Genomic DNA, 27,441 nt, shown 5'->3' with positions numbered 1-27,441 from the left:
AATGTGTTACAAAAAAATTTATACAAAAAAGGGACTTTATAAGCTTCACCACAAAAGAAAAATTCAAAATAAAATCTAATATTAATTGCAATACGAGGAATGTGGTCTATATGTTACAATGCCCCTGCGGGAAACAGTATGTGGGGAGAACATGCAGAAAATTAAAAGAGAGAATATTGGAACACCAAAACAATATTAGAAAGAAATCAATTAAACATATAGTACCACTACATTGCAACACTTGTAATAAATTTGACTGGCGGAGTTTTATGTTCCTGGGTATTGAGCAGGTGGATCCATATTGGAGAGGAGGAAATTTGACCAAAAAACTCTCTCAAAGAGAGACTTTTTGGATCAGCAAATTAAAAACTCTCCAACCTCTTGGTCTAAACTTAGACATTGACCTGTGGAGCTTTTTTGAAGACTAAATAAATTATCTTCTTTCCATTTCTTGTGTAGTGCATGGACATCATCACATTTCTCTCCCATTCGAAAAAAAATTGAAGACTTAAATGATACATATTTTAATTTTTTTTTTTTTTTTTTTTTTTATTATTTGTATTATTATTTTTATTTTTATTTATATTTATTTTTATTTTATTTTTATTTTCATTTTTATTTTTATTTTCATTTTATATTTATTAGTATGTTTGATTACGTACTTATTTTTTACCCTTTTTTTTTATTACTCTGCTTTTTATTCTTTATTTATATTCATCATTTTTTCATATATTGGATTTCATTCAATTCAAGGATAAAATGAACTCCATTCACCTTTAAGTAGAAAGGGACAGAAGTGTGATATAAATGGGTTTCACCAATCACAATAATGTGTATAGATAACTAACACTGTATGACCAATGTATTGTAATGTATGACCAATGTACACTGAAGAGCAGTAATATCTGTACCATATAAAACCTTCAAACAGTAAGAATGATACATGCATGGAAATCCAAGAATTGTATATATACATATGTAGAATAGTTAATTCATGTTTGCACATGAATTTCCATCCGTTTATATTTTTTTATATATTTTTTTATTATATTTTATTTTGTATAGCGAGATGTATTTACAAACCCTGTAATCACAGTTTGTATGATAAATATTAACTGCAGTAGGAACACATAATCTTGCTTTTTATTTATTCTGAGTAGTACCATCCAGAGTTCTCTTAACTGTTTTCTCTTCTCCCCTACCCCGGTTCCCTTTATTTGCATACAAATGTTCTGAGCCAATACGATTGAATAAGAGACTCATAATGGCTGCGACCCACTTCCCGGTCTGTGAAACGCTAGATGGAACGCACACGTTGGACGTAATGACGTCATCAGGAGAAACATCGTGATACACGTGATGACGTCACCGGGTTCCATACCGCGAAAACTGAAAACCAGCTGACGTTCATTTGGGACTAAATGGGGATGTATATAAGGACTGGGAGGGGGGATATGTTTTATGCTGCTATTTCGTTTTTGCACTTTACTGCACCAAGTCCCTGAGGAAGTCCATATCTAGGACGAAACGCGTAGGACGTGCATGGTGACAAGACGTTTGTTTTTTACTATTATGTAAGTCATTAAATACTTTTTTATATCTAACTCTGGAAGTGTACTACATTCGTGTATATATCTTTTCCTTTTGAGATACATACATTCTGCTCTGTGAAGGAACATGTGAGGAGGGACAACATATTGGACACTGAAAGATACCACTCAAGGCTTTTTTAATTCTGCAAATCTGTGAGTGACCAATTGTAACTATTAACCAGTGCCAGTCCCCACACAGTTAAACGCTATGTTTCTTTATTGTATTTACATTTAGAAGACTTTCCCCTAATCTATGTGTATATACCTATTGAAGACAAGAGGAAGTCTTCGGGGATTCATCGGGATACTTCACCTGAAAACATTGAGGGAAGTCCTGGTGTGCTTTGAATCACATATATATAATCTTTTTCACTGGGTTGTGTTCACATACATTGTTGTTTTTATTTGTTTATTTATCAATACTCTCGCCATTTGTGCAATTTCTATAAACACATATATGTAGCTGTATATTTATATTCCTTTCTCTGATTTTATAGACTCTCCTCTATTTATTTACTTGTCCTGACTACTCTCAGCCAATCTGCACCTATCACTCTCAGGCACGTCTTCTGCTATTTATCAAGGTAAAGTAGAATGCGCCCCGTTAGCTGAGCGGAGAGAAGCAGGGGATTGACAGCCAGGGGCGGGGCGTTCCTTTATTTATTAATAAAAGTGCCAAATTGTCAGAAAAATATGCACTTTTATATAGTGATTTTAAATGCTGAGTGTGGGGTGTGCTCCCTAATATTTTAAATATTATGTTAATCCAATAAAAAGTTTGCAAGCTGAAATACTCTGTTATTGTATAAATAAATAGAATTATAACATTATTTGTGTCTTTTTTCAGGAATACAATTTATGCAGATTCCACAGAAATCTCTTCTCCAGATTCTAAATGATGGTTTTTCGTAACTCGTAAAATAGGAAGAAAAAGGTGATTTGCGCACACAGAAAAAAGATTTTACCTTACACATAAAATTCATAAAATTATGGCGTTGTGTTTGCAGCTGATTTTTGTGATGTGGCCCCTGGCTGTTAGGGGCTCCTCAGGGCCACAATGTCTCCTGTCCTCCTCTTCTCTTACAGACTATGGAGAGAAGGGAAATATCACTTTGGATTTTATTGGTCCCGTCAACACTATGTTATCTAAACCGGCGATTCCATTTACAGCCCAGCCAGGACCACCACCCTGCGACCTGTGAGTACAGACAGTACTGAGTGTGAGTGCAGGTACTGAGTGTGAGTATAGACACTGAGTGTGAGTGCAGGTACTGAGTATGAGTATAGACACTGAGTGTGAGTGCAGGTACTGAGTGTGAGTATAGACACTGAGTGTGAGTGCAGGTACTGAGTGTGAGTATAGACACTGAGTGTGAGTGCAGGTACTGAGAGTGAGTATAGACACTGAGTGTGAGTGCAGGTACTGAGTGTGAGTGCAGGTACTGAGTGTGAGTGCAGGTACTGAGTGTGAGTATAGACAGTACTGAGTGTGAGTGCAGGTACTGAGTGTGAGTGCAGGTACTGAGTGTGAGTATAGACAGTACTGAGTGTGAGTGCAGGTACTGAGTGTGAGTATAGACACTGAGTGTGAGTGCAGGTACTGAGTGTGAGTATAGACAGTGAGTGTGAGTGCAGGTACTGAGTGTGAGTATAGACACTGAGTGTGAGTGCAGGTACTGAGTGTGAGTATAGACAGTGAGTGTTAGTGCAGGTACTGAGTGTGAGTATAGACAGTGAGTGTGAGTGCAGGTACTGAGTGCGAGTATAGACACTGAGTGTGAGTGCAGGTACTGAGTGTGAGTATAGACCTTGAGTGTGAGTGCAGGTACTGAGTGCGAGTATAGACCTTGAGTGTGAGTGCAGGTACTGAGTGTGAGTATTGGCCTTGAGTGTGAGTGCAGGTACTGAGTGTGAGTATAGACATTGAGTGTGAGTGCAGGTACTGAGTGTGATTATTGACCTTGAGTGTGAGTGCAGGTACTGAGTGTGAGTATAGACACTGAGTGTGAGTGCAGGTACTGAGTGTGAGTATAGACACTGAGTGCGAGTGCAGGTACTGAGTGTGAGTATAGACAGTGAGTGCGAGTGCAGGTACTGAGTGTGAGTATTGACCTTGAGTGTGAGTGCAGGTACTGAGTGTGTGTGCAGGCATTGAGTGTGAGTGCAGGTACTGAGTGTGAGTATAGACAGTGAGTGTGAGTATAGACAGTGAGTGTGAGTGCAGGTACTGAGTGTGAGTATAGACAGTGAGTGTGAGTGCAGGTACTGAGTGTGAGTATAGACACTGAGTGTGAGTGCAGGTACTGAGTGTGAGTGCAGGTACTGAGTGTGAGTATAGACAGTGAGTGTGAGTATAGACACTGAGTGTGAGTGCAGGTACTGAGTGTGAGTGCAGGTACTGAGTGTGAGTATAGACACTGAGTGTGAGTGCAGGTACTGAGTGTGAGTATAGACATTGAGTGTGAGTGCAGGTACTGAGTGTGAGTATAGACAGTGAGTGTGAGTATAGACAGTGAGTGTGAGTGTAGACACTGAGTGTAAGTCCAGGTACTGAGTGTGAGTATAGACACTGAGTGTGAGTGCAGGTACTGAGTGTGAGTATAGACATTGAGTGTGAGTGCAGGTACTGAGTGTGAGTATTGACCTTGAGTGTGAGTGCAGGTACTGAGTGTGTGTGCAGGCATTGAGTGTGAGTGCAGGTACTGAGTGTGAGTATAGACAGTGAGTGTGAGTATAGACAGTGAGTGTGAGTGCAGGTACTGAGTGTGAGTATAGACAGTGAGTGTGAGTGCAGGTACTGAGTGTGAGTATTGACCTTCAGTGTGAGTGCAGGTACTGAGTGTGAGTATAGACAGTGAGTGTGAGTATAGACAGTGAGTTTGAGTGCAGGTACTGAGTGTGAGTATAGACAGTGAGTGTGAGTGCAGGTACTGAGTGTGAGTATAGACACTGAGTGTGAGTGCAGGTACTGAGTGTGAGTGCAGGTACTGAGTGTGAGTATAGACAGTGAGTGTGAGTATAGACAGTGAGTGTGAGTATAGACACTGAGTGTGAGTGCAGGTACTGAGTGTGAGTGCAGGTACTGAGTGTGAGTATAGACACTGAGTGTGAGTGCAGGTACTGAGTGTGAGTATAGACACTGAGTGTGAGTGCAGGTACTGAGTGTGAGTATAGACACTGAGTGTGAATGCAGGTACTGAGTGTGAGTATAGACAGTGAGTGTGAGTATAGACAGTGAGTGTGAGTGCAGGTACTGAGTGTGAGTATAGACAGTGAGTGTGAGTATAGACAGTGAGTGTGAGTATAGACACTGAGTGTGAGTGCAGGTACTGAGTGTGAGTATAGACAGTGAGTGTGAGTGTAGACAGTGAGTGTGAGTGTAGACACTCAGTGTAAGTCCAGGTACTGAGTGTGAGTGCAGGTACTGAGTGTGAGTATAGACACTGAGTGTAAGTCCAGGTACTGAATGTGGAGAGCCAGGATAAGCTCTCCCTGGCAGGATGTAGAGGTAGGAATGAGGCCCAGAGGGGCCCAGCGCAGGGCAGGTGGGAGCCCGGGGGCACAGGTAGCTAGACTGGAAGTCAGGTTGAATTTGGTGGATTTAGGAAGATTTGTAAACAAAGTGAGAAATCTGTATTTCCCACATCGGGGAGATTTCTGTAACTCTCAGTTCTGTTCTTTTGTTTGATACAGAGTTACTGACTGAGATTATATTGGATTATATAGCAATGTTACCAGATATTCCAGCTATGATATGTTCCTATGGTAACTGCACGGTTCACGCCATCCCATACCACCAGGACATAGGGACAGGCAACTAGCTAGCAACTTTTATCATTTTGGTTTTTGAGCAATGTCCTACTCGTTATTTTTATTAACATTTATATAGCGCCATCTTATTCTGCAGCGCTGTACAATAATAGAAAGGGGACACGTACAGCTCAAACAATGGAGTCTAAAATAAGTTTTCTGTGTTTCTGTAGATTTCGGTTGGATCTCTATAAATCCAGCCTGGCGTTGCTATTCGCCACAGAAGAAGTGAGTGAAAATGCCAGTTTGTTGCCAAACATCACGCTGGGGTTTCGGATTTGGGATTCTTGTTTCTCCGAGATTCCAGCCCTTCGAGCGACATTTCAGGCGATATCTGGCGATGGGAACTACATCCCAAATTACAAGTGTGTCTCCGAGGCACCAGCTGTGGCGGTTATTGGGGATCCCGTGTCAGGACCAGCCGTGGCAATGGGCAGACTGCTCAGTCTGTGGGCTGTGCCCCAAGTAAGTGGAAACAAGACCAGGTAAACAGGGAGAGTGGGGTATCGGAATATAAAACACACAGCAATAAAATTATAAGGTTATTTACAAAGTCAGAATTGTGAGAAATTCAAAGTCAGTTTCAAATTTAAGGCCAATATAATCAAACTGGGAAAATTCTCCTTCAACTATGCTTCCAGTTCAGCTACTTTGGCCTTAATTTCAATTTCCTTTGCATATTTTACAATTCTCACTTCATTCAATAACCCTGACAGTAAATAGACAGACAGGATATAGAAATTCTGAAGTATTTGTCTATATTGAGTCCTCTGATCTCCAAGCAATTCTAGGCAGCACCTGTCCAGCCGCATATAGGCAGCATCTGTCCCACATATAGGCAGTATCTGTCCAGCCACATATAGGCAGTATCTGTCCCACATATAGGCAGTATCTGTCCCACATATAGGCAGTATATGTCCAGGCACATATAGGCAGCATCTGTCCAGCCACATATAGGCAGTATCTGTCCAGCTACATATAGGCAGCACCTGTCCAGCCGCATATAGGCAGCATCTGTCCAGCCACATATAGGCAGTATCTGTCCAGCCACATATAGGCAGTATCTGTCCCACATATAGGCAGTATCTGTCCCACATATAGGCAGTATATGTCCAGGCACATATAGGCAGCATCTGTCCAGCCACATATAGGCAGTATCTGTCCAGCTACATATAGGCAGTATCTGTCCAGCCACATATAGGCAGTATCTGTCCCACATATAGGCAGTATCTGTCCCACATATAGGCAGCATCTGTCCCACATATAGGCAGTATCTGTCCCACATATAGGCAGCATCTGTCCCACATATAGGCAGTATCTGTCCCACATATAGGCAGCATCTGTCCCACATATAGGCAGTATCTGTCCCACATATAGGCAGTATCTGTCCAGGCACATATAGGCAGTATCTGTCCCACATATAGGCAGTATCTGTCCAGCCGCATATAGGCAGTATCTGTCCAGCCACATATAGGCAGTATCTGTCCCACATATAGGCAGTATCTGTCCAGCCGCATATAGGCAGTATATGTCCAGGCACATATAGGCAGCATCTGTCCCACATATAGGCAGCATCTGTCCCACATATAGGCAGTATCTGTCCCACATATAGGCAGTATCTGTCCAGCTACATATAGGCAGTATCTGTCCAGCTACATATAGGCAGTATCTGTCCCACATATAGGCAGTATCTGTCCAGCCACATATAGGCAGTATCTGTCCCACATATAGGCAGTATCTGTCCAGCTACATATAGGCAGTATCTGTCCCACATATAGGCAGTATCTGTCCCACATATAGGCAGTATCTGTCCCACATATAGGCAGTATCTGTCCCAATAATGGCAACTGATAGTGTAGATTTAGTCGCTGTTACTGAGACATGGTATAATGAGAAAAATGACTGGGACATAGCAATACCAGGGTACTCTTTATATAGAAAAGACAGGGAAGGCAAGAAAGGGGGAGGGGTGGCCCTGTATGTAAAGAATAGCATAAAATCTAGCCTAATAAAGGTTAGTGAGGCGAACATAGAGTCAGTTTGGGTTACGTTAGAATTTGGTAATCACACAGTAACTCGTGTAGGTGTGATTTATAGGCCCCCAGGACAAATAGAAGAGGTAGATAATCTACTAGTTGAAGAAATAGCTAAAATGACAATGAAGGGGGAAGTTATCATCATGGGTGACTTTAATCTTCCTGATATAAATTGGAAAACAAAAATAGCTACTTGTGCCAGGAGCACACATATTCTAAACTCCCTACTGGGATTGTCTCTAAAACAAGTCGTTGAAGAGCCAACTCGTAAAGAGGCCATACTAGATTTAGTGTTAACAAATGGAGATTTGGTATCAGATATTACTGTAGGTGAAAGTTTAGGATCCAGTGATCATCAGTCAGTGTGGTTTAATATAAGAACAGTGACTGAGTCACACCACACAAAAACAAAAGTTTTAGACTTTAGAAAAACAGACTTTTCCAAAATTAGAATATGTGTAAAGGAGTCATTATCAAACTGGAGCAATTTAAATGGAGTCCAAAAGAAATGGGATTATTTAAAAGTTGCACTACTGAAGGCAACAGAAAATTGCATTAGGCTTGTCAGTAAAAGCAAAAAATTCAAGAAACCACTATGGTACTCCACAGATGTAGCCAAAATAGTAAAAAAACAAAAAGTTAGCATTTAGTAATTATAAAAAAACCCAGAGTGAGGAAGACAGAATGACCTATAAGATTAGGCAGAAAGAGGCTAAGCAAGTTATAAGAGCTTCCAAATCACACACAGAAGAGAAAATAGCACAGTCAGTAAAAAAGGGGGACAAAACCTTTTTTAGATACATAAATGAGAAAAGAAAAGTAAAACAAGGATTAGTTAGATTAAAAACAAAAGAAGGAAGGTATGTAGATGAGGATAAAGGTCTAGTTGACTGCCTCAATGAATATTTTTGTTCGGTATTTACAGATGAAAATGAAGGAAAGGGACCTCAGTTAAGAAAAATGATAAATGAGTCATTTATGACACGTGAGTTTACAGAGGAAGAGGTTCTATTTCAACTGTCAAAAGTAAAGACAAATAAGTCAATGGGACCTGATGGAATACACCCAAAGCTATTAAAAGAGCTTAGTGGTGTACTAGCAAAACCATTAACAGATTTATTTAACCAATCATTGATAACAGGAGTAGTCCCAGAAGATTGGAAGTTAGCGAATGTTGTGCCCATTCACAAGAAAGGTAATAGGGAGGAGTCGGGCAACTATAGGCCAGTAAGCCTAACTTCAGTAGTGGGGAAAGTGATGGAAACCATGTTAAAGGATAGGATTGTTGAACATCTAAAAACACATGGATTTCAAGATCAGAGACAACATGGGTTTACTTCAGGGAGATCATGCCAAACTAATCTTATTGATTTTTTTGATTGGGTAACTAAAATTATAGATCAGGGTGGTGCAGTAGACATTGCTTACCTCGATTTCAGTAAGGCTTTTGACACTGTTGCACATAGAAGGCTTATCAACAAACTACAATATTTGAGTTTGGATTCCAATATTGTTGAATGGGTAAGGCAGTGGCTGAGTGACAGGCAACAGAGGGTTGTAGTCAATGGAGTATATTCGAAGCTTGGGCTTGTCACCAGTGGGGTACCTCAGGGATCTGTACTTGGACCCATTCTCTTTAATATTTTTATTAGTGATATTGCAGAAGGTCTTGATGGTAAGGTGTGTCTTTTTGCGGATGATACTAAGATATGTAACAGGGTTGATGTTCCAGGAGGGATAAGCCAAATGGAAAATGATTTAGGTAAACTAGAAAAATGGTCAGAGTTGTGGCAACTGACATTTAATGTGGATAAGTGCAAGATAATGCATCTTGGACGTAAAAACCCAAGGGAAGAGTACAGAATATTTGATAGAGTCCTAACCTCAACATCTGAGGAAAGGGATTTAGGGGTGATTATTTCTGATGACTTAAAGGTAGGCAGACAATGTAATAGAGCAGCAGGAAATGCTAGCAGAATGCTTGGTTGTATAGGGAGAGGTATTAGCAGTAGAAAGAGGGAAGTGCTCATGCCATTGTACAGAACACTGGTGAGACCTCACTTGGAGTACTGTACACAGTACTGGAGACCCTATCTTCAGAAGGATATTGATACCTTAGAGAGAGTTCAAAGAAGGGCTACTAAACTGGTTCATGGATTGCAGGATAAAACTTACCAGGAAAGGTTAAAGGATCTTAACATGTATAGCATGGAGGAAAGACGAGACAGGGGGGATATGATAGAAACATTTAAATACATAAAGGGAATCAACACAGTAAAGGAGGAGACTATATTTACAAGAAGAAAAACTACCACAACAAGAGGACATAATCTTAAATTAGAGGGACAAAGGTTTAAAAATAATATCAGGAAGTATTACTTTACTGAGAGGGTAGTGGATGCATGGAATAGCCTTCCAGCTGAAGTGGTAGAGGTTAACACAGTAAAGGAGTTTAAGCATGCGTGGGATAGGCATAAGGCTATCCTAACTATAAGATAAGGCCAGGGACTAATGAAAGTATTTAGAAAACTGGGCAGACTAGATGGGCCGAATGGTTCTTATCTGCCGTCACATTCTATGTTTCTATGTTTCTATGTTTCTATAGGCAGTATCTGTCCAGCTGCATATAGGCAGTATCTGTCCAGCTACATATAGGCAGTATCTGTCCCACATATAGGCAGCATCTGTCCCACATATAGGCAGTATCTGTCCAGGCACATATAGGCAGTATCTGTCCCACATATAGGCAGTATCTGTCCAGGCACATATAGGCAGTATCTGTCCCACATATAGGCAGTATCTGTCCAGGCACATATAGGCAGTATCTGTCCCACATATAGGCAGCATCTGTCCAGCTACATATAGGCAGTAACTGTCCAGCCACATATAGGCAGTATCTGTCCAGTCACATATAGGCAGTATCTGTCCAGCCACATATAGGCAGCATCTGTCCAGCCACATATAGGCAGTATCTGACCAGCCACGTATAGGCAGTATCTGTCCAGCCACATATAGGCAGTATCTGACCAGCCACGTATAGGCAGCATCTGTCCAGGCACATATAGGCAGTATCTGTCCCACATATAGGCAGCATCTGTCCCACATATAGGCAGTATCTGTCCAGCTACATATAGGCAGTATCTGTCCAGCCACATATAGGCAGTATCTGACCAGCCACGTATAGGCAGCATCTGTCCAGGCACATATAGGCAGTATCTGTCCCACATATAGGCAGCATCTGTCCCACATATAGGCAGTATCTGTCCAGGCACATATAGGCAATATCTGTCCCACGTATAGGCAGCATCTGTCCAGGCACATATAGGCAGTATCTGTCCCACATATAGGCAGCATCTGTCCCACATATAGGCAGTATCTGTCCAGGCACATATAGGCAATATCTGTCCCACATATAGGCAGTATCTGTCCAGGCACATATAGGCAGTATCTGTCCCACATATAGGCAGCATCTGTCCAGCTACATATAGGCAGTAACTGTCCAGCCACATATAGGCAGTATCTGTCCAGCCACATATAGGCAGTATCTGTCCAGCCACATATAGGCAGTATCTGTCCAGCCACATATAGGCAGTATCTGACCAGCCACGTATAGGCAGTATCTGTCCAGTCACATATAGGCAGTATCTGTCCAGCCACATATAGGCAGTATCTGTCCAGCCACATATAGGCAGTATCTGACCAGCCACGTATAGGCAGCATCTGTCCAGGCACATATAGGCAGTATCTGTCCCACATGTAGGCAGCATCTGTCCCACATATAGGCAGTATCTGTCCAGGCACATATAGGCAGTATCTGTCCCACATACAGGCAGCATCTGTCCAGCTACATATAGGCAGTAACTGTCCAGCCACATATAGGCAGTATCTGTCCAGCCACATATAGGCAGTATCTGTCCAGCCACATATAGGCAGTATCTGTCCAGCCACATATAGGCAGTATCTGACCAGCCACGTATAGGCAGTATCTGTCCAGCCACATATAGGCAGTATCTGACCAGCCACGTATAGGCAGCATCTGTCCAGGCACATATAGGCAGTATCTGTCCCACATATAGGCAGCATCTGTCCCACATATAGGCAGTATCTGTCCAGCTACATATAGGCAGTATCTGTCCAGCCACATATAGGCAGTATCTGACCAGCCACGTATAGGCAGCATCTGTCCAGGCACATATAGGCAGTATCTGTCCCACATATAGGCAGCATCTGTCCCACATATAGGCAGTATCTGTCCAGGCACATATAGGCAATATCTGTCCCACGTATAGGCAGCATCTGTCCAGGCACATATAGGCAGTATCTGTCCCACATATAGGCAGCATCTGTCCCACATATAGGCAGTATCTGTCCAGGCACATATAGGCAATATCTGTCCCACATATAGGCAGTATCTGTCCAGGCACATATAGGCAGTATCTGTCCCACATATAGGCAGCATCTGTCCAGCTACATATAGGCAGTAACTGTCCAGCCACATATAGGCAGTATCTGTCCAGCCACATATAGGCAGTATCTGTCCAGCCACATATAGGCAGTATCTGTCCAGCCACATATAGGCAGTATCTGACCAGCCACGTATAGGCAGTATCTGTCCAGCCACATATAGGCAGTATCTGACCAGCCACGTATAGGCAGCATCTGTCCAGGCACATATAGGCAGTATCTGTCCCACATATAGGCAGCATCTGTCCCACATATAGGCAGTATCTGTCCAGCTACATATAGGCAGTATCTGTCCAGCCACATATAGGCAGTATCTGACCAGCCACGTATAGGCAGCATCTGTCCAGGCACATATAGGCAGTATCTGTCCCACATATAGGCAGCATCTGTCCCACATATAGGCAGTATCTGTCCAGGCACATATAGGCAATATCTGTCCCACATATAGGCAGTATCTGTCCAGGCACATATAGGCAGTATCTGTCCCACATATAGGCAGCATCTGTCCAGCTACATATAGGCAGTAACTGTCCAGCCACATATAGGCAGTATCTGTCCCACATATAGGCAGTATCTGTCCAGCCACATATAGGCAGTATCTGTCCAGCCACATATAGGCAGTATCTGTCCAGCCACATATAGGCAGTATCTGTCCAGCCACATATAGGCAGTATCTGTCCAGCCACATATAGGCAGCATCTGTCCAGCCACATATAGGCAGTATCTGACCAGCCACATATAGGCAGTATCTGACCAGCCACATATAGGCAGTATCTGTCCAGCCACATATAGGCAGTATCTGACCAGCCACATATAGGCAGTATCTGTCCAGCCACATATAGGCAGTATCTGACCAGCCACATATAGGCAGTATCTGTCCAGCCACATATAGGCAGTATCTGTCCAGCCACATATAGGCAGTATCTGACCAGCCACATATAGGCAGTATCTGACCAGCCACATATAGGCAGTATCTGACCAGCCACATATAGGCAGTATGTGTCCAGCCACATATAGGCAGTATCTGACCAGCCACGTATAGGCAGCATCTGTCCAGCCACGTATAGGCAGTATCTGTCCAGTCGCATATAGGCAGTATCTGTCCAGTCACATATAGGCAGTATCTGTCCAGCCGCATATAGGCAGTATCTGTCCAGTCACATATAGGCAGTATCTGTCCAGTCACATATAGGCAGTAGCGGAACTAATATAGACTGAGCCCCCTCTATCGCAAGAGTGGCCAGGAAGATACCCATCTGTTGTAAACTCCCATGATGCTTTGCCAGCTCGGGATCCACCCTTTGCCCATGCTTGTCGGGTTGTATTTAGCACTGAGCAATGTTTATGCAGGGGCGCTTTTGTGTGTAGTGTTGGTGATGCACACATATAAACACACTGACGCATTCAGATACACAGTGATACACACACACACTGATATTTAAATACACACACTGACACATACAAACACTGACACACAGATACACACTGGCAAATAAACACACAGATTCAGAGACTGACACATACACACACTGACACACAGAAACACACTGACACACAGATACACACTGATATTTAGATACACACACTGACACACAGATACACACTGACAAATAAACACACATAGATTCAGAGACTGACACACACACACTCTGACACATACACGCACTCTTCATCTACAGAAGTCACCTTTAAAGTCTATGGGGAGTTTTGTAAAAGATTGAGATTATTTGAAAAGCTTTATCCAAGAATATTAAATTGAGGCCCAACTTACAATAAGACAGCTTACAATAACTATTACTGTTTTGTTATGTTCTCAGGTCAGTTATTCTGCAACATCGTCATCTCTGAGCAATAAGCTGGAATTCCCGTCTTTTCTACGGACCATTGTGAGTGTTGATGGCCAGGCAGCTGCCCTGATTGAGATATGTAAAAAGTTTGGGTGGAACTGGATCGGGATTCTGATATCCTCATCAGACTATGGCACGGTAGGGGGATCAATACTTAAGACAGAAGCTATCAGGAACAGTATTTGTATTGCCTTCTTCGAACCAGTCAGCTACCAACAAGCCGGCAACCAGATGCAAAAGATTATAGAAATGGTACGAAGGTCGACAGCCAGAGTGATCATCCTCTATTGCTCTGCTCCCGAGGTATATGTAGTATTAGTCGAAGTTCTTCGGAAAAACCTCACTGGAAAGGTTTGGCTAGGAACAGAATCTTGGTTCACCTCTCCAGTGCTTCTCCAACCAGAATTTCGGCACCTTCTCAATAATACCATTGGAATTGCTAAGAGCCGTAAAATATTACCAAGTTTCACCAGGTTCCTTCAATCCTTAAATCCTTTCAAATACCCCAGGATGCTCTCTATAAGGCAGTTCTGGGAGATATTATTTAACTGTAAGTGGAGTGCAGCCAATATTAGCGTTATTGCCCAGGTTCCAGTTTGTAAGGGATCAGAGAAGATCGTTACAAATGATATCACAGAATACAACGATCCAACATCCCAATCTGTGTACATGGCGTACAACGCTCTCTATGCGATAACCCACGCTTTAAACAATTTATTGTCCTGCAAACCCAACCAAGGTCCATTCAGTGGCAAGTCATGTGCTGATAAGAATAACTTCCAACCTTGGCAGGTAAGATAATCCAAATATAGGACTTGCTTTCTGTAGAGGAAAACCATTGATCTTTAGAAGGTGTCAGACAAATTGGTAGGAAATGTAAAGGTCAAGTAATAGGTCTATGTGGTAGTAGATAGCAGGCTGTGCACACAGTGCTTTACACACTTACGATATAAATATATCATCACCCAATAACCCGATTATTCCAGGATCCTGAGGTCTATTCATGGTCTCATCCTTCCTTGGTACGAACTCCCTTATTGTTTCCATTTGGACTCATGTCCGTAGGGTTCAGAGACTTCATGGAATATATATTGGCAATAGTATGAAGTGATTCAGTGATATTCTATAACAAGCATTGTAACGCACTGAAATCATTGTACTTAATACGAACAATGATCGCACATTACTACACACTATGATTGCACATTACTACACACCAGGGCCGCCATCAGAAATGTTGCCCCCATCTCCCCCCCCCCCTCCCAATTCCCAATTGTCTCCAGGATAGAAGACTCTGTGGAACTGGTTTTGGGCAGAAAAGCCATGCTTCATTTGGTCAAATAGGACTTTCCCTTAACTTTTTAACCCCTGAACCGATTGCCCTGATTTTTGAGTATGTGTATATTTCAAGCATGCTGATTCTGAAAATGTATGTTTCATGTGAATGACATGTATATTTTGGAAGTTATTAATATTTTGTAAAAACTGTATTTCTCTGCCTGTGATAATTATATTATGTGGCGGAACCAACCTCACCACTGTGAACTGGAGAAGCCTGGTTGCTAGCCTCCTGCCCTGCGACTATGGCCCTGGGGTGTATTAACCCTTTAAGAAGTGTATTTGGGCACAATGGATTTTTGTATGCTGTTCCTGGCCCTTTAAATACTTGGGAGCAGTGTTACAACTTTTAAACTGGCACTTCGAATGCAGTTGAAGTGCCGAAGTGTCGAAGTCGTCGAAGTGGCCGCCATTCGACAAACGAACACGTGGTGGCGGCCATTTTAACTTATTCGAACGCGGTCAGCGGTGTGTGCAGCCAAATCTATGGAACTGTTTGCGGCTACCCAAATGCACGAACACCGCTGACCCGTACCTCTTTGACACCGCGGCTGGAGACTAAGTCCCGTTCGAAGATTTGAACGCTCGTTCGAATGGGACTTAGTCGTTTTCACGGTGTAAAATAGACCGACCGCACAGCCCAAATCCATGGAACTGTTTTGGGCATGAAAAGGTGCCTGCGGTCGGTCAAAAGTGACTTATAACTATCTCCCGAACGGCTGGACGTATTCGTATGATTTTTGGGTATGTTTGTGTTTGGAATGTGCTGATTAGTGATGTCGCGAACACAAAATTTTCGGTTCGCGAACGGCGAACGGGAACTTCCGCAAACGTTCGCGAACCGGTGAACCGGGCGAACCGCCATTGACTTCAATGGGCAGGCGAATTTTAAAACCCACAGGGACTGTTTCTGGCCACAAAAGTGATGGAAAAGTTTTCCATCACAAAAGTGATGGAAAAGTTGTTTGAAGGGCACTAACACCTTGACTGTGGCATGCCGGAGGGGGATCCATGGCAAAACTCCCATGGAAAATTACACAGTTGATGCAGAGTCTGGTTTTAATCCATAAAGGGCAGAAATCACCTAACATTCCTAAATCGCAATGGATATGGATTGACACCTGACATATGACATATTGACACCTTGACATATGGATTGACACCTGTCCTCAGAGACCCTGATGCACACTGACACAGAGCAGAATAAGGACTGTTCCCCCTACATAGGGTCACTTGGCAGGTATGGATTGACACCTGTCCTCAGAGACCATGATACACACTGACACAGAGCAGAATAGAGACTGTTACCCCTACATAGGGTCACTTGGCAGATATGGATTGACACCTGTCCTCAAAGCCCATGATACACACTGACACAGAGCAGAATAGGGACTGTTCCCCCTACATAGGGTCACTTGGCAGATATGGATTGACACCTGTCCTCAAAGCCCCTGATACACACTGACACAGAGCAGAATAGAGACTGTTCCCCGTCCTCAGAGACCATGATACACACTGACACAGAGCAGAATAGTAGTAGCGTGGACACCCAGCACAGGTCGTTCTCCTTCAGCCTTTTTATACGAGGGTCCCTCAACAGGCACGACAGCATGAAAGACCCCATTTGCACAAGGTTGGATGCCGAGCTACTCATTTCCTGTTCCTCCTCCTCACACAGAGTAGAATAGAGACTGTTCCCCGTCCTCAGAGACCATGATACACACTGACACAGAGCAGAATAGGGACTGTTCCCCCTACATAGGGTCACTTGGCAGATATGGATTGACACCTGTCCTCAAAGCCCCTGATATACACTGACAAAGAGCAGAATAGAGACTGTTCCCCGTCCTCAGAGACCATGATACACACTGACACAGAGCAGAATAGAGACTGGCTTAGAGTTTGCGTGCTGCTTGTACTCATGTGTTGATCCCATAGGCGTTTGTGATGTGAGATCATGTGCCTACGCAAAGCAGTTGTACCTAGGTGGGTGTTGGACTTCCCACGACTCAGTTTCTTTTGGCACAGGTTGCAAATGGCATCGCTGTTGTCAGAGGCAGACACACAAAAAAAATGCCACACTGCTGAGCTCTGCAATGACGGCATTCTGGTGGTGGACACAGCATGCGTTGATTGGCGTGCTGTCGGGCTGACCCCGGGTGCCGATGCATGCTGTCTGACTGTGCCACTAGCTCCTTGCGACGACCTCCCCCTGCTTCCAACTCGTCTAATCCTCTCTGTCTCCCCATCTGAACTTTCGTCCTGTTCTTCTTCTTGCCGAGCGGGCACCCACGTGACATCCATGGACGCATCGTCATCATCAACCGCTTCACTTGTATCTGACAACTCAGCAAAGGAAGCAGCAGTGGGTACAACATCATCATCATCACACCGTACATCCATGTATGTAATGCTGCCTGCCTGAGACATATCCCTGTTATCTACATCCTCTGGCAATAATGGTTGCGCATCACTAATTTCTTCAAACGGATGTGTGAATAACTCCTCTGACATACCAAGTGAAGCGGCTGTGGTGCTAGTTTTGGTGGTGGCGGCAGGCGGGTGAGTGGTATCTTGAGAGGTGCCTGAAGCTAAGCTGGAGGAGGATGGTGCGTCAAGATTCCGAGCGGAAGCTGTAGAAGATTGGGTGTCCTGTGTTAGCCAGTCAACTATGTCGTCAGAACTTTTCAAGTTCAGGGTACGTGGCCTCTGAAAACTGGCCATTATTCTAGGGGCAAAGGGAATCACAGCACCACGACCATGATGGCCCCTGCGGGGTGGCCTACCTCTGCCTGTCATTTTTTTTTTAATTAGTGGTACTATGCGTGCAAGCTACTGTGAGACCAGATATGAGTGGCAATGTGCACTGGCACAGGTCTGCAGAGCATAGGCTGTAGGCCTGACACACCCGCTTGAAGACAACTAACTGCTTTTTCTGTTTTTCTTTGTAAAAGCACGCTATAGAGACACCAGATATGAGTGGCAACTGTCAAAGTACACTGGCAGGGTTCTGCAGGGCACACGCTGAAGGAAGGCCTGACACACCCACTTTAAGGACACTGACTGCTATTAGCTTACACTGGAAAACTTTTTTTCTTTGTAAAAGCACGCTACAGAGACACCAGATATGAGTGGCAACTGTCAAAGTACACTGGCAGGGTTCTGCAGGGCACACGCTGAAGGAAGGCCTGACACACCCGCTTTAAGGACACTGACTGCTATTAGCTTACACTGGAAAACTTTTTTCTTTGTAAAAGCACGCTATAGAGACACCAGATATGAGTGGCAACTGTCAAAGTACACTGGGAGGGTTCTGCAGGGCACACGCTGAAGGAAGGCCTGACACACCCGCTTTAAGGACACTGACTGCTATTAGCTTACACTGGAAAACTGTTTTTCTTTGTAAAAGCACGCTACAGAGACACCAGATATGAGTGGCAACTGTCAAAGTACACTGGCAGGGTTCTGCAGGGCACACACTGAAGGAAGGCCTGACACACCCGCTTTAAGGACACTGACTGCTATTAGCTTACACTGGAAAACTTTTTTTCTTTGTAAAAGCACGCTATAGAGACACCAGATATGAGTGGTGGCACTGACTGGGCAAATGGGCATAGTATCCACTGTGAGCCTGAAACAGAAGCTGGCAGGCAACTAACTGCTATTCAATCTATTACAGTGAAAAAAAAATATTTTTAAATGTCAAGCATAAGCTATTGTGAAAACAGATATGAGTGGTGGCACTGGGCAAATGGGCACAGTATCCACTGAGCCTGACACAGAAGCTGGCAGACAACTAACTGCTCTTCTTCAATCTATTACAGTGAAAAACTTTTTTTGGTTTTAAATGCAAGCTTAAGCTATTGTGACACCAGCAGTGAGTGAGTGGTGGCACTGGGCAAATGGGCACAGTATGCACTGTGAGCCTGACACAGAAGCTGGCAGGCAGGCAACTGCAATTACATTTCTACTGTTCTAGCCCTAAAAAGGGCTTTTTAGGGTGCTGTTCTTACAGCAGAGATCAGATGAGTCCTTCAGGATTGTAGTGGACACTGAATACCCTAGCCTAGCTATCAATTTCCCTATCTAATCAGCAGCAGCTACACTTTCCCTCCTCTCACTAAGCATGCAGCTTTAGAATGAATCTAAAATGGATGCTGGGAGGGAGGTGGGAGGGTGTGGAAGGGAGGGTCTGCTGCTAATTTGCTGGAATGTGTCTGCTGACCGTGAGGCACAGGGTCAAAGTTTGCTCAATGATGACGAATAGGGGGCGGATCGAACCGCCCATGTGTTCGCCCGCGTTGGCGAACGCGAACACGCTATGTTCGCCAGGAACTATTCGCCAGCGAACAGTTCGGTACATCACTAGTGCTGATTAATAATATGTAACTTTTATTAATATTGGATGTATGGTTTTAGAGTTATGAAAGTTGGGTAAAAAGTATGTTTAAACTGTACGGATAATTGTGTTACAGGCTAAGGGGAGGGAATCTGTGGGATGTAACCATTGTGTGATTGGGTAATGTATAATTGTATGTGGGCGTCTCCCTTGCATGGGAGAATTGCATAAAAGCAGAGTGTGTGTCATTAAACCTGAGTTCTACTTTACCCTCAATTTGGAGTGCCGTCTCTTATTGGGGGAATCTGCTACAAGGGATTGCTATGCTTGTCATACTCCCTTGCTGAATCACTGCTAAGCTCTTGTTCTGCTTGTTCCTGGTCAGCTCTCTGAAGGAGTCTACGGTGGTTATGGTGTCTGCTGCAGTGCTTGGAGTCCTCAGGAAACACTAGGAGCATCCTTCAACGGAGGTACCCAGTCGGGGTGCCAGGCGATCCGTTACATATTACCCATTGTGTTCAGTAATCATATCACAGGCAGAGGGGAGGATTTTGTGTGGGAGTGTCTGTGTGTATTGTACGGATTGATTGGTTGTATTTCAAAACCCTGTGGGCAGTACTATGTTTGTGGATTGTGAATAAAAGAGGCTGTATGTGCCAGTACAGTCAGTTCTGCTTGACCTCAAAACGAAGTGTCGTCTCGTTATTGGGGGAATTGGATTGTATGCTGATTGCCAGGAGTGTAAGCTGGTTGTATGCTTTTCCTGTTCAGCTGTTTACAGCATTCATATGCTTGAGAGCATTCGTATGCTTCTCCGGTTCGGTGGTTGTGGTGTATGCTGCAGTGCTTGGAGACCTCAGGAAGCGCTAGGAGCATCCTTCAACGGAGGTAGCCAGTCGGGGGTGCCCGTCGATCCGTTACAGTATGTACTAGATGAAATGTGTTTAGTGGATGCAGTGTCTGTAGTGGATGTATTAGACGCAGTGTCTGTGTATAGTGAATGCAGAGTGTTTCAATTTGTAGTGGATGTAGTGTGTGTACTGTGAATACAGGATGTTTGTGTAGTGGATGCTGTGTGTACAGTTAATGCAGAGTGTATGTTAGTGTAGTGAATGTAGAGTGTGTGTCAGTATAGTGAATCCAGAGTATGTGCATTGTTTAGTGAATGCAGAGTGTGTGTTAGTGTGTAATGAATGCAGAGTGTGTGTTAGTGTAGTGAATGCAGAGTGTGTGGCAGTGTAGTGGATGCAGTGAGTGTGTTAGTGTGTAGTGTATGCAGAGTGTATGTTGTCTTAGTGTATGCAGTGTGTGTATTGTATTATTGTATTAGTGTATGCAGTGTGTGTGTTGTATTAGTGTATGCAGTGGGTGTGTTAGTGTATGCAGTGTGTGTTGCATTAGTGCATGCAGAGTGTGTGTGTTGTGTTAGTATATGCAGTGTGTGTGTTGTGTTAGTGTATGTAGTGTGTGTGTTGTGTTAGTGTATGCAGTGTGTGTGTTGTGTTAGTGTATGTAGTGTGTGTGTTGTGTTAGTGTATGCAGAGTGTGTGTTGTGTTAGTGTATGCAGAGTGTGTGTTGTGTTAGTGTATGTAGTGTGTGTGTTGTGTTAGTGTATGCAGAGTGTGTGTTGTGTTAGTGTATGCAGAGTGTTGTGTTAGTGTATGCAGAGTGTGTTGTGTTAGTGTGTGCAGAGTGTGTGCTGTGTTAGTGTGTGCAGTGTGGGTGTGTGTTAGTGTATGCAGTGTTTGTTGTGTTTGTGTATGCAGTGTGTGTATTGTGTTAGTGTATGCAGTGTGTGTGTGTTGTGTTAGTGTATGTAGTGTGTGTGTGTGTTGTGTTAGTGTGTGCAGTGTGTGTGTTGTGTTAGTGTGTGCAGTGCGTGTGTTGTGTTAGTGTATGCAGAGTGTGTGTGTGTTAGTGTATGCAGTGTGTTGTGTAAGTGTATGTAGTGTGTGTGTGTTGTGTTACTGTATGCAGAGTGCGTGTTGTGTTAGTGTATGCAGTGTGTGTTGTGTCAGTGTATGCAGAGTGTGTGTTGTGTTAGTGTATGAAGTGTGTGTGTTGTGTTAGTGTATGCAGAGTGTGTGTTGTGTTAGTGTATGCAGTGTGTGTGTTGTGTTAGTGTATGCAGTGTTTGTTGTATTAGTGTATGCAGAGTGTGTTGTGTTAGTGTATGCAGTGTGTGTGCATGTTGTGTTAGTGTATGCAGTGTGTGTGTTGTGTTAGTGTATGCAGTGCTTGTTGTATTAGTGTATGCAGAGTGTGTGTTGTGTTAGTGTATGCAGTGTGTGTTGTGTTAGTGTATGCAGTGTGTGTGTGTGTGTGTTGTGTTAGTGTATGCAGTGTGTGTTGTGTTAGTGTATGTAGTGTGTGTTGTGTTAGTGTATGCAGAGTGTGTGTTTTGTTAGTGCATGCAGTGTGTGTGTTGTGTTAGTGTATGCAGTGTGTGTGTTGTGTTAGTGTATGCAGTGTAGCGGACTAAGCGCTGTACAAGATTCTGCCCTGGTTTCCTGGAGGGGGCTGCTTGCTCGCCGCCTGCCCAGTTATTATGGTCCCAGGAAGATGGGACCCTTTAACCCCTTAAGGACCAAACTTCTGGAATAAAAGGGAATCATGACGTGTCACACACGTCATGTGTCCTTAAGGGGTTAAACAATATGGCTGGGCTTAATGGGAGTTTTGGTAGGGCACTTTAAGAACCAGCCAGGGTCATATAAAATAACATTGCAAAGACTTCAGACTCTATAAGTTATGCAGCAAAGAACATTGAGCTGTCTGCAAGACTGTGGGTTGTAAAATTGTCCTATATATGAAGAATTCGTTTGATTGTTCACCTAACACTGTACTGTCTCCCTGCATTCGGTATACAAACTTAATCTACCGAACACCAGACCACCCTGGTGTGAAGTGGGGCTGTAATTTACCTCCCTGATTGCTTGCTACATTCCCTTGAACGTACAAACCCTCTGCTGTATTCCCTGGGTGGCTGCCATTTCGGCAGCCGAACACGTTGCGGCGGCCATCTTAAACCCGCGAACAGCGGTGTTTGGTTGTCGAGTGTCTGGAACTAAAAACGGACACTCGACTAACCGAACACCGCTAAGACCTCCAGGGCTTCAGAAAGTGCTGTTGAAACGCATGTTCAGAAAGTGCTGTTGAACGGCCCACGAACTAGGGGATTCATCCAGTTACAAACCTAACTATGGATGGCATAGCCTTTCGGGACTTTTGAGGCACAAACAGAGACCAACTGCAGGGCCAGATCTCATGGAACTATTTTCGGCTACTTTACCCATGCGGTCGGTCAAATCTTTACCTTCTCATAACTCCCGAACCCCTGTTCAATCTGGGTGATTTTTGGATATGTTCCTCACCCAGATCACGACTACCAAGGGGTACTATATATATATATATTTAAAGGTGTATCCCCCATATTTGGAGTACATCCAAGAATTGGGGAAAAGTATCCACTGTATAATTATGTTAACTGTTAATCTAAGGGGAGGAGATGTGTGGGAGGTAACGTCTATTGGATTGGTTACTGTGCTAATTGTGGTGAGTGTTACAAAATCACTACAGACAAGTTATATGTTGTTCCTTTGCTATGTTTTGCTTCGGTACTATAATTTTGTACCCAACTCACAAACTGATTACCTGAACCCATTCGTTAAACGAACAACGGAGCACCCGGTCCCTGGCGTGTGCCGCCACTTAACCCAGGTCACCTTTCTAACAACCGAACGGCCGACCACCCTACGAGTGGAGCGTGTCTCCAATTGATCACCCAGAGAGTTGCGGTCTGCGGTTAACTGCAACCTAATTGACGGCCCCAGGGCATTTACGTTCGTGCCCCATCTCCCGATACGGGAACTACCGAAAGGTTCACGAACAGGGACCACCTACAGCCTGGCGTGTGGCCTCAATTAGAACGTTGAGTTTTGCGGTTAACCGCAGGTTAAGTACCCCTTCCCGGCGGTCTACGTTTGTCTCCCGAACAACTGAGACATCCAGTAACAGAGCGGGGATTCGTGCAACCCTCTAGCCGTTACTCGTTCCACGAGTTTGCGGTCGAGGTCCCGCTGCCTATTGACTCACTTAAAAACATGGCCGCCATCTCAAGCTCGGAACCAAAGACACGAACGGACTTTATAACAATGAAACTGAGCGTACAATTCGTGGTTCTGGGCGCTCTTCGGTGAGCTTTTTCGCCCAGACCAGGGCCATATAATGAATGGTGGAATGCACGAATTATGTATAAAACTGTTGAAGTTATGAAACGTGGTATTTTGGGTGCTTGGAGATAATTGCATTGTCACAACCATTGTATTCATTATCTCCAAGCTGGGCGGTGACAAATTCAAAAGATACAATGAATTCCTATTGGTTGACCACTTTTATTATCCATGTATCCCATCAGGTCCAGAGGGGGCTGTCCCTGGACCTGAGATTTTGCATAAATACCGATACCTGTGTGCCATTAAAACCAGTTCTTGCTTGACCATCAAATCGCAGCCTCGACTCGTTTTGTGGGGAAAAGGGTATCCTAGCTGTACCATAGCTAGTGGAATTGCTCTACATTTACAGGATTCTTCTGGTCGACTAGCTGAAGCGGGATCCAGACTATCCAAGCGGTCCAGCTTCCAGCTAGCCTGGGGGTAACCGTAACAGTGAGTCCCTCCCTTGCATGGGAGAATCTCATAAAAGCAGGAATGTTGCCATTAAATTTCAGTTCTACTCCTGATACTGTGTGTCGTCCAGTGATTGGGAAATGTGATGGGATATTATTGGATGTTATTGCTGATGGTGATTACTATGCTGCTGGATTATTCTCTCAGTGTGGCTATTGTGCCTGGGGTGATTGCTGGTTGCTGAGCCACACCTGGACTACCAGCGGAAATAGTCTGTGAGAGACCAGCGTTCCGCTACATGCAGCGTGTGTGTTGTGTTAGTGTATGCAGTGTGTGTGTTAATGTGCAATCTGGGGGAGGGGGAGGAAGGGGCATTTTACCATTAATTTTTTATTAAATTAAATGTTTCTCCCCCCTCCCTGCTTACCTGTGTTCAGGGAGTGGGGAGATTCCATCCCTGGTGGTCCGGTGGGGGGGCCCCCCAGCTCCCTGATACCGCAGAGGGGGCCCAGGCAGCACACTGCCTCTACTCTTCTCTTCTCTCTTCGAATAACTCTTGCGAGACCCGCAGAGCGTTGCCACGGTAACCGGGTCTCGCGAGAGTTATTAGAAGAGAAGAGCAGAAGCAGTGTGCTGGGCCCCCTCTGCGGTAACAGGGAGCCGGGGGCCCGCGGCTGCACACATAGATCGCGATATTCGCTATCTATGTGTGCAGAGAAAGAAAGTGGGGCCCGGGACTGCCAGAGCAGTCCAGGCCCCCCAGGGCCGCCGGTCCCATGACAACCATCATGGTTGTCACCCCCTGATGGCGGCCCTGCTACACACTATTGTGGGGATATTTATGGGATAATAATAGTAAATAGTTGAGAATTGCCCACTTTTTCAATAGGTCAATGTCATTTAGCTTAACTTTATGGTTATCTGTAACTTAAGTTTTCTGTCAGTTCAAAGAGTTTCTTTGAATTTTCTTCAGACAGTGTGTCTCCAATTCCTGCTGTAATTTCTAATATGACAGTTATAAACTAAATATGACCTCTAAATTACAATGGGATCTTATACAATATCGAAAGTAAAATTAAATTATTTAATCTTCTCTGTCACAAATGTCTGGGTTTAGAATTTATTCTATTCCATTAGCATTTAGACAGTCTGTCCATCCCCCGTTCTCATTTCTTATCACTTGAGGCAAAGTGGTTAGTTTTACAGAAGAGATAGAAATCTTGTGTCTTTTGTTAGCTTGAAAATACCAAAATGGAGTCTGCTCTGTTCAGAGTGACTCTGACAATATACATTTTAATTTCTATCATAGCACAAAATGTCTTGAATCTTTATATGTAAAATAATGGAGTTATGTGAACACCACTGCATTGTTTAACTCATGATGTTTTTGGCAATTTGGAAAGCTGCACAGACACTGATCTGCCACAACATTAAAACCACTGACAGGTGAAGTGAATAACATTGATTATATTGTTACAATGGCACCTGTCAAGGTATGGTATATAATAGTCAGCAAGTGATCAGTCAGTTTTTGAATTTCACGCGTTGGAAGCGGGACCAAATAGTGATTGCTAGATGGCCTGGTTTAGAGCAAGTCTTGCTGGGTGTCCCCGGTATGCAATGGTTAGCACCTACCAAAAGTGGTGCATGGAATGACAACCAGTGAACCAGCATCAGAGTCACACAAAAGAACATCTGTTACTCAATTTTCTAAAAAAAACGCAATACTGGCCATGATAAAGAGTTGTCAGAACCCACAGTGCATCGTAGTTTGATGCGCATAGCACCACCACCACCAAAACCTCCTTTAGTGGGGATATGAGCCTCAGGACTGGACCATGGAGCAATGGTAGAAGGTCCCTGATCTAATGAATTATTAAATCAGGTGGATGACTGAGTGCATGAGAAGGAGGAGGGCTGGCAAAGGCAGTGATAGGCTCTGGGCATTGTTCTGCTGGGAAACCTTGGGTTCTGGTATTCATGTGGATATTACTTTGACATGTACTACCTACCTAGATATTGTTGCAGATCACGTACACCCCTTCATGGCAATGGTGTTGCCTAATGGCAGTGGCCTCTTTCAGCAGGATAACACACCCTGCCACACTGCAAACATTGTTTAGGAATGGTTTGAGGAACATAACAAAGAGTTTAACCCCTTGCCTTGGTCTCCAAACTGCCCAGATCACAATTAGATTGAGCATCTATGGGATGTGCAGGAACAACAAATCCAATTCATGGAGGCCCCATCTCTCACCTTGCAGGACTTAAAGAACATGCTGCTAATGTCTTGGTGCCAGATACCACAGGACAAGTTCAGAGGTCTTGTAGAGTCCATGGCTTGAAAAAACAGAGCTGTTTTGGCAGCCCGACAGGGGACTTACACGATATTAGGCAGATGGTTTTATTGTTGTGACTTATCAATGTACAATGATATCAATAAAGGTATGTCATTGTATAAGTGTGGCTAAGAGATATTTGCAGGTTTGATATATTTTATTATAAGCTCAGTCTATAAAACACACACAGGGTTATTTAATATTGTGAGAATTGTGAGGAATTCAAAGTAAAACCAAAGTGAATTGCAAATGTAAGTCCAAAGTATCTGGACTAGAAGTTAAACGGACTAGGAGAATCTTTTCAGTTCAGTTATTTTGGCTTTAAATTTGAAATTCAGTTTGTATTCTCTGTGGAAACATTATAGCCTGATAAATTGCATTTAAATAAAACCAGCTGAAATATTGGATGTGTCTTTGTTTGGCTGACAGCTTCTGCACTATTTGAAGAGAGTGCAGTTTGTTAATACGGCCGGTGAATTGATCGCGTTTGACGCCAATGGGAATATTTACGGATACCTCGAAATCATGAACTGGCAGTTGGACGGAAATAATATTGGCCGTTATGTGAAAGTGGGAACCTTCGATAAATATCTGGCCCTCAATGAGTCACTTATCCGGTGGGCAGGTGGACACGTTACTGTGAGAACCTTGTCCTCATTTCACAGATAGAATTTAGTCTTTAATTTATAATGCTCTCTTAGAATAGCCTTAATGTCCTCTGTTTGCATGTCGGTTTTCTATCTTTTATTTTCCTTTTCCTCGAATTTATTATGTGTGTATCAGGCCTTCAGACACAGAACTCTGAGATCACTTATTATTATTATTATTATTTCAGAATAGCACTTTTTCTGATCTTCACAAAAGGAAGTTGCTCTGTCCCCATATTAGTTGATGAAAGTTTCCATCCTGTTCTTAGCTCCTTTCTGCTGTTGATTCCCAAAACCCAGATAGAGCTGACCTGAGTCATCATTACGGAAAGATGGTTAAGAAATCCAAGTCCTAATCTGAAATAAGATGGGTGATTGACTTAGTTTTGTTGTCACCATG

General features: G+C 43.6%; 1 protein-coding gene across 1 annotated transcript; it reads left to right on the top strand.

Annotated features, from left to right (window-relative positions):
- Positions 1-118: 118 nt before the first annotated feature.
- On the top strand, positions 119-27,397 carry LOC134573736 (extracellular calcium-sensing receptor-like). The gene is made up of 7 exons (XM_063433512.1): positions 119-136; positions 2,090-2,176; positions 2,600-2,790; positions 5,576-5,867; positions 13,720-14,541; positions 26,824-27,033; positions 27,311-27,397. The coding sequence occupies exons 1-7, from the start codon at positions 119-121 to the stop codon at positions 27,395-27,397; spliced, it is 1,707 nt and encodes a 568-aa protein (XP_063289582.1).
- Positions 27,398-27,441: the final 44 nt, after the last annotated feature.

This window comes from Pelobates fuscus, chromosome 9, assembly GCF_036172605.1.
Source record: "Pelobates fuscus isolate aPelFus1 chromosome 9, aPelFus1.pri, whole genome shotgun sequence".
Classification (NCBI taxonomy): domain Eukaryota; kingdom Metazoa; phylum Chordata; class Amphibia; order Anura; family Pelobatidae; genus Pelobates; species Pelobates fuscus.
The sequence above is the reverse complement of the archived record's forward strand: the minus strand, read 5'-3'. Positions and strand labels throughout refer to the sequence as shown.